At 41.7% G+C, this 12028-nt stretch overlaps 1 gene segment (V, D, J or C); it reads right to left on the bottom strand.

Moving 5' to 3' along the window:
- Positions 1–10820: 10820 nt before the first annotated feature.
- On the bottom strand, positions 10821–11815 carry LOC686863 (T-cell receptor alpha chain V region 2B4-like). The segment is given in 2 exon segments: positions 10821–11578; positions 11767–11815. Coding segments are annotated over 2 exon segments (345 nt in total).
- Positions 11816–12028: the final 213 nt, after the last annotated feature.

The following is a 12028-nucleotide window of genomic DNA, read 5'->3' as shown; positions in this document are numbered from 1 at the left end:
TTCCAGGAAAACACAATCAAACAGTTGAAGGAATTAAAAATGGAAATAGAAGCAATCAAGAAAGAACACATGGAAACAACCCTGGATATAGAAAACCAAAAGAAGAGACAAGGAGCTGTAGATACAAGCCTCACCAACAGAATTCAAGAGATGGAAGAGAGAATCTCAGGAGCAGAAGATTCCATAGAAATCATTGACTCAACTGTCAAAGATAATGTAAAGCGGAAAAAGCTACTGGTCCAAAACATACAGGAAATCCAGGACTCAATGAGAAGATCAAACCTAAGGATAATAGGTATAGAAGAGAGTGAAGACTCCCAGCTCAAAGGACCAGTAAATATCTTCAACAAAATCATAGAAGAAAACTTCCCTAACCTAAAAAAAGAGATACCCATAGACATACAAGAAGCCTACAGAACTCCAAATAGATTGGACCAGAAAAGAAACACCTCCCGTCACATAATTGTCAAAACACCAAACGCACAAAATAAAGAAAGAATATTAAAAGCAGTAAGGGAAAAAGGTCAAGTAACATATAAAGGCAGACCTATCAGAATCACACCAGACTTCTCGCCAGAAACTATGAAGGCCAGAAGATCCTGGACTGAGGTCATACAGACCCTAAGAGAACACAAATGCCAGCCCAGGTTACTGTATCCAGCAAAACTCTCAATTAACATTGATGGAGAAACCAAGATATTCCATGACAAAACCAAATTTACACAATATCTTTCTACAAATCCAGCACTACAAAGGATAATAAATGGTAAAGCCCAACATAAGGAGGCAAACTATACCCTAGAAGAAGCAAGAAACTAATCGTCTTGGCAACAAAACAAAGAGAATGAAAGCACACAAACATAACCTCACATCCAAATATGAATATAAAGGGAAGCAATAATCACTATTCCTTAATATCTCTCAATATCAATGGCCTCAACTCCCCAATAAAAAGACATAGATTAACAAACTGGATACGCAATGAGGACCCTGCATTCTGCTGCCTACAGGAAACACACCTCAGAGACAAAGACAGACAATACCTCAGAGTGAAAGGCTGGAAAACAACTTTCCAAGCAAATGGTCAGAAGAAGCAAGCTGGAGTAGCCATTCTAATATCAAATAAAAGCAATTTCCAACTAAAAGTCATCAAAAAAGATAAGGAAGGACACTTCATATTCATCAAAGGAAAAATCCACCAAGATGAACTCTCAATCCTAAATATCTATGCCCCAAATACAAGGGCACCTACATACGTAAAAGAAACCTTATTAAGCTCAAAACACACATTGCACCTCACACAATAATAGTGGGAGACTTCAACACCCCACTCTCATCAATGGACAGATCATGGAAACAGAAATTAAACAGTGATGTCGACAGACTAAGAGAAGTCATGAGCCAAATGGACTTAACGGATATTTATAGAACATTCTATTCTAAAGCAAAAGGATATACCTTCTTCTCAGCTCCTCATGGTACTTTCTCCAAAATTGACCATATAATTGGTCAAAAAACGGGCCTCAACAGGTACAGAAAGATAGAGATAATCCCATGCGTGCTATCGGACCACCACGGCCTAAAACTGGTCTTCAATAACAATAAGGGAAGAATGCCCACATATACGTGGAAATTGAACAATGCTCTACTCAATGATAACCTGGTCAAGGAAGAAATAAAGAAAGAAATTAAAAACTTTTTAGAATTTAATGAAAATGAAGATACAACATACCCAAACTTATGGGACACAATGAAAGGTGTGCTAAGAGGAAAACTCATAGCGCTGAGTGCCTGCAGAAAGAAACAGGAAAGAGCATATGTCAGCAGCTTGACAGCACACCTAAAAGCTCTAGAACAAAAAGAAGCAAATACACCCAGGAGGAGTAGAAGGCAGGAAATAATCAAACTCAGAGCTGAAATCAACCAAGTAGAAACAAAAAGGACCATAGAAAGAATCAACAGAACCAAAAGTTGGTTCTTTGAGAAAATCAACAAGATAGATAAACCCTTAGCCAGACTAACGAGAGGACACAGAGAGTGCGTCCAAATTAACAAAATTAGAAATGAAAAGGGAGACATAACTACAGATTCAGAGGAAATTCAAAAAATCATCAGATCTTACTATAAAAACCTATATTCAACAAAATTTGAAAATCTTCAGGAAATGGACAATTTCCTAGACAGATACCAGGTATCGAAGTTAAATCAGGAACAGATAAACCAGTTAAACAACCCCATAACTGCTAAGGAAATAGAAGCAGTCATTAAAGGTCTTCCAACCAAAAAGAGCCCAGGTCCAGACGGGTTTAGTGCAGAATTCTATCAAACCTTCATAGAAGACCTCATACCAATATTATCCAAACTATTCCACAAAATTGAAACAGATGGAGCACTACCGAATTCCTTCTACGAAGCCACAATTACTCTTATACCTAAACCACACAAAGACACAACAAAGAAAGAGAACTTCAGACCAATTTCCCTTATGAATATCGACGCAAAAATACTCAATAAAATTCTGGCAAACCGAATTCAAGAGCACATCAAAACAATCATCCACCATGATCAAGTAGGCTTCATCCCAGGCATGCAGGGATGGTTTAATATACGGAAAACCATCAACGTGATCCATCATATAAACAAACTGAAAGAACAAAACCACATGATCATTTCATTAGATGCTGAGAAAGCATTTGACAAAATTCAACACCCCTTCATGATAAAAGTCCTGGAAAGAATAGGAATTCAAGGCCCATACCTAAACATAGTAAAAGCCACATACAGCAAACCAGTTGCTAACATTAAACTAAATGGAGAGAAACTTGAAGCAATCCCACTAAAATCAGGGACTAGACAAGGCTGCCCACTCTCTCCCTACTTATTCAATATAGTTCTTGAAGTTCTAGCCAGAGCAATCAGACAACAAAAGGAGATCAAGGGGATACAGATCAGAAAAGAAGAGGTCAAAATATCACTATTTGCAGATGACATGATAGTATATTTAAGTGATCCCAAAAGTTCCACCAGAGAACTACTAAAGCTGATAAACAACTTCAGCAAAGTGGCTGGGTATAAAATTAACTCAAATAAATCAGTTGCCTTCCTCTATACAAAAGAGAAACAAGCCGAGAAAGAAATTAGGGAAACGACACCCTTCATAATAGACCCAAATAATATAAAGTACCTCGGTGTGACTTTAACCAAGCAAGTAAAAGATCTGTACAATAAGAACTTCAAGACACTGAGGAAAGAAATTGAAGAAGACCTCAGAAGATGGAAAGATCTCCCATGCTCATGGATTGGCAGGATTAATATAGTAAAAATGGCCATTTTACCAAAAGCAATCTACAGATTCAATGCAATCCCCATCAAAATAACAATCCAATTCTTCAAAGAGTTAGACAGAACAATTTGCAAATTCATCTGGAATAACAAAAAACCCAGGATAGCTAAAACTATCCTCAACAATAAAAGGACTTCAGGGGGAATCACTATCCCTGAACTCAAGCAGTATTACAGAGCAATAGTGATAAAAACTGCATGGTATTGGTACAGAGACAGACAGATAGACCAATGGAATAGAATTGAAGACCCAGAAATGAACCCACACACCTATGGTCACTTGATTTTTGACAAAGGAGCCAAAACCATCCAATGGAAAAAAGATAGCATTTTCAGCAAATGGTGCTGGTTCAACTGGAGGGCAACATGTAGAAGAATGCAGATCGATCCATGCTTATCACCCTGTACAAAGCTTAAGTCCAAGTGGATCAAGGACCTCCACATCAAACCAGACACACTCAAACTAATAGAAGAAAAACTAGGGAAGCATCTGGAACACATGGGCACTGGAAAAAATTTCCTGAACAAAACACCAATGGCTTATGCTCTAAGATCAAGAATCGACAAATGGGATCTCATAAAACTGCAAAGCTTCTGTAAGGCAAAGGACACGGTGGTTAGGACAAAACGGCAACCAACAGATTGGGAAAAGATCTTTACCAATCCTACAACAGATAGAGGCCTTATATCCAAAATATACAAAGAACTCAAGAAGTTAGACCGCAGGGAAACAAATAACCCTATTAAAAAATGGGGTTCAGAGCTAAACAAAGAATTCACAGCTGAGGAATGCCGAATGGCTGAGAAACACCTAAAGAAATGTTCAACATCTTTAGTCATAAGGGAAATGCAAATCAAAACAACCCTGAGATTTCACCTCACACCAGTGAGAATGGCTAAGATCAAAAACTCAGGTGACAGCAGATGCTGGCGAGGATGTGGAGAAAGAGGAACACTCCTCCATTGTTGGTGGGATTGCAGACTGGTAAAACCATTCTGGAAATCAGTCTGGAGGTTCCTCAGAAAATTGGACATTTGACTGCCTGAGGATCCAGCTATACCTCTCTTGGGCATATACCCAAAAGATGCCTCAACATATAAAAGAGACACGTGCTCCACTATGTTCATCGCAGCCTTATTTATAATAGCCAGAAAATGGAAAGAACCGAGATGCCCTTCAACAGAGGAATGGATACAGAAAATGTGGTACATCTACACAATGGAATATTACTCAGCTATCAAAAACAACGAGTCTATGAAATTCGTAGGCAAATGGTTGGAACTGGAATATATCATCCTGAGTGAGCTAACCCAATCACAGAAAGACATACATGGTATGCACTCATTGATAAGTGGCTATCAGTCCAAATGCTTGAATTACCCTAGATCCCTAGAACAAACGAAACTCAAGACGGATGATCAAAATGTGAATGCTTCACTCCTTCTTTAAATGAGGAAAAAGAATACCCTTGGCTGGGAAGGGAGAGGCAAAGATTAAAACAGAGACTGAAGGAACACCCATTCAGAGCCTGCCCCACAGGTGGCCCATACATATACAGCCACCCAATTGGACAAGATGGATGAAGCAAAGAAGTGCAGACCGACAGGAGCCGGATGTAGATCGCTCCTGAGAGACACAGCCAGAATACAGCAAATACAGAGGCGAATGCCAGCAGCAAACCACTGAACTGAGAATAGGTCCCCCGTTGAAGGAATCAGAGAAAGAACTGGAAGAGCTTGAAGGGGCTCGAGACCCCAAAAGTACAACAATGTCAAGCAACCAGAGCTTCCAGGGACTAAGCCACTACCTAAAGACTAAATATGGACTGACCCTGGACTCTGACCCCATAGGTAGCAATGAATATCCTAGTAAGAGCACCAGTGGAAGAGGAAGCCCTGGGTCCTGCTAAGACTGAACCCCCAGTGAACTAGACTATGGGGGGAGGGCAGCAATGGGGGGAGGGTTGGGAGGGGAACACCCATAAGGAAGGGGAGGGGGGAGGGGGATTTTGCCCGGAAACCGGGAAAGGGAATAACACTTGAAATGTATATAAGAAATACTCAAGTTAATAAAAAAAAATAAATAAAAAAAAAGAATAATAAAAAAAAAAGAAATACTCAAGTTAATAAAAAAAATGGGGTTCAGAACTAAACAAAGAATTCACAGCTGAGGAATGCCGAATGGCTGAGAAACACCTAAAGAAATGTTCAACATCTTTAGTCATAAGGGAAATGCAAATCAAAACAACCCTGAGATTTCACCTCACACCAGTGAGAATGGCTAAGATCAAAAACTCAGGGGACAACAAATGCTGGCAAGGATGTGGAGAAAGAGGAACACTCTTCCATTGTTGGTGGGACTGCAGACTGGTAAAACCATTCTGGAATTCAGTCTGGAGGTTCCTCAGAAAATTGGACATTGAACTACCTGGGGATCCAGCTATACCTCTCTTGGGCATATACCCACAAGATGCCCCAACATATAAAAAAGACACGTGCTCCACTATGTTCATCGCAGCCTTATTTATAATAGTCAGATGCTGGAAAGAACCCAGATGCCCTTCAACAGAGGAATGGATACAGAAAATGTGGTACATCTACACAATGGAATATTACTCAGCTATCAAAAACAAAGACTTTATGAAATTCATAGGCAAATGGAAGGAACTGGAAAATATCATCCTGAGTGAGGTAACCCAATCACAGAAAAACACACATGGTATGCACTCATTGATAAGTGGCTATTAGCCCAAATGCTTGAATTACCCTAGATGCCTAGAACACATGAAACTCAAGACGGATGATCAAAATGTGAATGCTTCACTCCTTCTTTAAAAGGGGGAACAAGAATATCCTTGGCAGGTAATAGAGAGGCAAAGATTAGAACAGAGACAGAAGGAACACCCATTCATAGCCTGCCCCACATGTGGCCCATACCTATACAGCCACCCAATTAGACAAGATGGATGAAGCAAAGAAGTGCAGGCCGACCGGAGCCGGATGTAGATCTCTCCTGAGAGACACAGCCAGAATACAGCAAACACAGAGGTGAATGCCAGCAGCAAACCACTGAACTGAGAATGGGACCCCCGTTGAAGGAATCAGAGAAAGAACTGGAAGAGCTTGAAGGGGCTCGTGACCCCTTATGAACAACAATGCCAAGCAACCAGAGCTTCCAGGGACTAAGCCACTACCTAAAGACTATACATGGACTGACCCTGGACTCTGACCTCATAGGTAGCAATGAATATCCTAGTAAGAGCACCAGTGGAAGGGGAAGCCCTGGGTCCTGCTAAGACTGAACCCCCAGTGAACATGATTGTTGGGGGGAGGGCAGCAATTGTGGGAGGGTGGGGAGGGGAACACCCATAAAGAAGGGGGGGATTAGGGGGATGTTTGCCAGGAAACCGGGAAAGGGAATAACACTCGAAATGTAAATAAGAAATACTCAAGTTAATAAAAAATAAATAAAATGTAAAAAAAAAAAAAGTAAAGTACTGGACAGTTGAGCTGGAGTATTGAAGAGACGTTAGTTCCAGGTCAGGGCTGGGAGTGAGGTGAGTTTGTGTGGACACACTCAGCAGATGTCTCCTTTCTCAGTAGTGATAAGTATTGCACACAGTCATGTGCCCTGAAAAACCACTATGAAACATCAGCCATGAACATCCAAGTGAGTGTCTTATGTATAGCTTAACTCTCACCCTTGTCATTCCCATTCAAATCCGTCTTCAAGACTAACAAATGTCTGGACAGAACCTAAAGAGGGTCTGAAACTAGGTCAGAGCCTAGAAAGGCCTGGAATCCTTCAATCCATTTGGAGCCAAGAGCACACTTGTGTGTAACAAACTGAACCTGAGTTGGTGGAGGAAAGATGGAGCTGTGTTGAACACCGAAACTCAAAATACAACCCAGGCGACTCTTTCATCTCTCTAAAAGTATCACTCTCTTTTCTTGGATAAAGTCCTGCTGATTAGGTATTGATCTGTGAAAATTCTAGATCTCATGTCTTTCTCCCTCCCTCTTTCTGACTGTCTGGCTCTCCTCGACCTCTCCCCTTTCTTCCTTCTCTCTCCTCTTCCCAATCCCTTTCACTTTACCTCACTCCAATTCTAACATATCTGTCAAACCATATATACCAGAGGAATAGGAATGCCAGAGCTGAAGTAGGTCCACATGGAAACAAATCAAGAAATAACCGTCCTTCGGGACTCTGTGAGACTCCACGGCCTGTAGAGTGGGGGTAAGAAAGTAGTTAGGTTCAACGCAGCTAAGTAGCAGGTGTTGGGTCCTGCTTCAGTGACCTGATATTGAGAGTTTATTTTTAGACATATTTAAGGAGGACAATTTGGTGAAAACTTCACAGGTGATAATTAACTTATTCTGTGCATACAATAAAACATAATAAATCAGCTTGAGGCACAAAGTAAGCTAAGTAAAGATTGGACCTGACATCATTGGACCCCCATCTGTACAGATGGATTCAGTAGACTGAGAAAAACAAGCTTATGATAATGGTGTGGAGCTGGGGAAGGAAGTGAAGTGCAAAGATCACCAGACCCTGAACCACTTCTGCTCCCAAACTTCTGGGCACATAACAGATCATGAGTTGCTTCCTTTAAAGGACCAACCCTCTGGGTTTCACAATCAATGTTCCCCTAAATATATCTGTGAGCAATAGGAATTCCCTGCCTCCAAAACTGTCACATGTTGGACTTTGAGATCTTGCAGAAACTGGTGACTAAATCCTACTCAAGAGCCATGGAATCAGCACCTACAACACAAGGTTTGATCAGACATTCCATTCCCACCAACATGTAGAAAGGGAATAGATGAAGGGAAGATGCTCATATTCAAGCTGTTTAGTTCAAGAGTACATTATCCGTGACAATAACAATGTTCATTTCTCACTAAATATCAACCCTAAAGAATGAGATAATCGGGGCACATGGTTAATCCCAGATGGCATACAGACTTGGGAGGCTGACACAAGAGGCTGACACCAGATTCCTCACCAGAGACTATGAAAGCCAGAAGATTCTGGGTAATTGTCACAGATATACACTGTGATGGTTTGCATATTCTTGGTCCAGGAGTGGCACCACTAGAAGGTGTCGCCTTGTTGAAGGAAGTGTGTCACTGTGGGGTGGGCTTGGAGAACCTCCTCCTAGATGTAGATCAGCTCCTCCTGTACCATGCCTTCATGGATACTGCCATGCTCCACCCTGGATTATAATGGACTAAACCTCTGAACCTATAAACCAGCCCAAATTGAATGTTGGCCTTTATAACACTTACATTTGTCATGGTGTCAGTTCACAGCAATAAGACCCTAACTAAGACATACACCTTGGTTTTCCTGAGGTACCCCTAACAGCAGAAGCAGGGGCTCTTTCTGACTCTACTGCCTCCCTTTGAGTGCTTTTCCCCAAGCTGGGCTGGTTTGCCTGGCCTCAATAGGGGAAGATGAGCCTAATCCTACTGCAGGGTGATGGCCATGGGAAGTATCTCTTTCTCTGAAAAGAAAGGGAAGGGAGTGGGTGGAAGAGTTGTGGAACTGGAAAGAGAAGAGGGGAGGGGAGCTGTGATCTGGATGTAAAGTAAACTAATTAATGGAAGAAAAGAAATCAAGTGACAACAGAGAGTGAGGAGGATGTTGGGAAACAGGAGGCCATCATTCTCCATTGCTAGAAGCAAAAACTGCGATAAAATCCAATAGAAATGGGTGTGAAGCATTCTCAGACCTAAACGCTGACATTTTATGCAGCTCAGATATGTAACTGCTGAGTGTGTATCTGAAGGACTCTGTATCTTACTGCTGAGATGGTTCCTCAATCTTATTTATTGCCACTCTATTCAAAATTGCTAGGGAATGAAGGAATCCTACATGTTTATCAACAAAAGAACGGATAATGACAACTTGGTGGAGAAGAACATCTATCTCCAGATAAATACATAGATACATACATAAATAGATGATAGATAGACACATGGACGGGTGAATATTATTCAAAAATGATATAGAATTTGCTTAAGAATGCAAAATGTAAAAGTACTGGGGGTACTTCAGAGAGATGAATACATGCAAACATAAGCTTCTAATTTTTATTTATTTTGTGAACGTTAGGCTAACTCCATGACAGACCTCAAATTGGCAGTTAAAGGGACTAGGCATAAAAACTAGAAAGTCTACTGAAGTCAATTACTAAAAGAAACCCAGGCTCCAGCCTTCAGGCCCTGTTAGTGGTTCCAGAATGCCTGGAAATAGAGTAAGGTAAAGTTCATTTGCCCCAGAGTTCCTCAGCAAGGTTTCCAGCCTTCGTGACCCAGAATTCCACTGTGCTTTAAATTAAGCCTGCAAGCTCACTTGGTTGTATCTCTATCTTGGTAACGGGAGACTCCAGAATCCTGGATTCTGCAGAATAAAACACTATTTGCAATAACTCTTTAAATATGGAGTATCATTGTTCTGCAAATCATAGGTCCTTACTCTATATATCCATGTGAATATGAGTGTGTGTAGATGCTATGAAAGGGGAGAAGTGCTCAGAAGAGGAGAAGAAAGCATTGAGGAAGATGAATGGGAAGGAAATAGAACCAAGATATAGACGGAGAAGAGGAGACACTGGGAGCAAGAAGGTTTAAGTGGGATTAGGGAACTGTGAAAGGACAGAAGCTATATGGTTGGAGAAGGCTGAACAAAAAATAAATATGTATGAAACTTCCATGGAGAAACGTGCCACAGTGTAAACTAGGCTTAAAAAAAAAGAAAAAGAAAAACAAATATTTTTTCAGTCGAAAGCTTTTATAAATCAAGGAAAGCACAGTCCTGTAGAGATGAAGGTGGTCTTTATAGAATGACATGTGATGAGTCTCACTGCCCAGTGCCTGTCTTTCAACAAACCAACATCTGCACCTTAAGAATGTTTATATGCTTCTCACGTGCTGTTGTAAAACCATCAGCATTTGAAAAGAGAAAAGTGGAAAATATTTCAACCAAACCAAGTGCATATTTCCCTCCAGGATTGCTTAGTATTAAAATGTTACAAAGTGGGCTGGAGAGATGGCTCAGAGGATAAGAGCACCGACTGCTCTTCTAGAGGTCCTGAGTTCAATTTCCAGCAACCATATGGTAGCTCACAACCATCTGTAATGAGATCCAATGTCCTCTTCTGGCCTGCAGGCATACATGAAAGGAGACTGTATACATAATAAATAAATCTTGAAAAAATGTTAAAAAGCTTTCCCAAACAAGGAAGCCTTCCCTATTCTCACTCTTTTTTTTTTCTCCATCTTTATTGAATTGGGTATTTCTTATTTACATTTCAATTGTTATTATCTTCCCGGTTTCCAGGCCAACATCCCCCTAAGCCCTCCCCCTCCACTTCTATATGCGTGTTCCCCTCCCCATCCTCTCCTCATTACCGCCCTACCCCCAACAATCCCATTCACTGGGGGTCCAGTCTTAGCAGGACCCAGGGCTTCCCCTTCCACTGGTGATCTTACTAGGCTATTCATTGCTACCTATGAGGTTGGAGCCCAGGGTCAGTCCATGTATAGTCTTTGGGTATTGGCTTAGTCCCTGGAAGCTCTGGTTGGTTGGCATTGTTGTTCATATGGGGTCTCAAGCCCCTTAAAGTTCTTTCAGTCCTTTCTCTGATTCCTTCAACGGGGGTCCCATTCTCAGTTCAGTGGTTTGCTGCTGGCATTCGCCTATGTATTGGCCATATTCTGGCTGTGTCTCTCGGGAGATCTACATCCAATTCCTGTCAGCCTGCACTTCTTTGCTTCATCCATCTTACCTAGTTTGGTGGCTTCTGCTCTTACTCTTAATTCCTATTGCATACAGAATAGAAGCAGAATGTCTCCACTGGGTAGTGTGTGCTCTGTCTCAGGTCTTCTCAGTACAGTAGGTTTGTGTGCAGGCTGCAGGTGGCTGGGGATCACTGTGTGCTCACTGCACAGAGGTAGACAGCAGAGTCACTGGGTTGGGAGTCATTGATGTGCAGGGAAACATGCAGGCTGGCTTTATTGAGGTGAGCTGTGAATCTGCCTTCTTGCTTATCACCATTGGAGGAGATGGAAATCAGCACCTTGGGGCCTTTCCCAGAATGCTGTCTGTACCACCAGAAGGACTGAGAAGCACTAGTACTGAAAGTGCAGTTGAGAGAGGCTTTGGCTCCCTCTGAGACAATGAGGGATTCTGGGCTCTGCTGCACCTTCTGCTGGCTGCTCATCCCTGTGGAGAAAAGCAAAGGTCAGATAATCAAGAAGGGATACAAAAAGATGCAATCCCTCCAGAAGGGTCTTTTCATGGGCCACTTGCCCCTAACTGGAGATTAAAACATCTGTGTTTCTACCATTTGCCTGGAGCAGGAAAGAACTTTACATCTCACATCTGGATCCCAAAGGAATTTCCAAACTTACCATTGAGCTGGAGCCACAGGAGCACTAGTGAAACACTCAAGGGTTTCATTCTCTCCTCTTCTCTCTTCACTGAGGATTCAGATTCTCAACCCTGAACTCAGATAGTCACATACAAGTTTCCCCCTCTCCTACTTGAGGAAAAATGAAACACAGCTTTACTAGCATCAGGAAAGTGAGTCTTCACCACCTAAACAGCACCAAGCCTTTCCTCCAGCCCTCCCTCTACCCCACCCTCTTCCTCCTGTAGCCCCTCTTTCCCCCT

Source organism: Rattus norvegicus, chromosome 15 (genome assembly GCF_036323735.1).
Source record: "Rattus norvegicus strain BN/NHsdMcwi chromosome 15, GRCr8, whole genome shotgun sequence".
Classification (NCBI taxonomy): Eukaryota; Metazoa; Chordata; class Mammalia; order Rodentia; family Muridae; genus Rattus; species Rattus norvegicus.
Note: the sequence above shows the minus strand (reverse complement) of the source record. Positions and strands in the feature narration are given on the sequence as shown.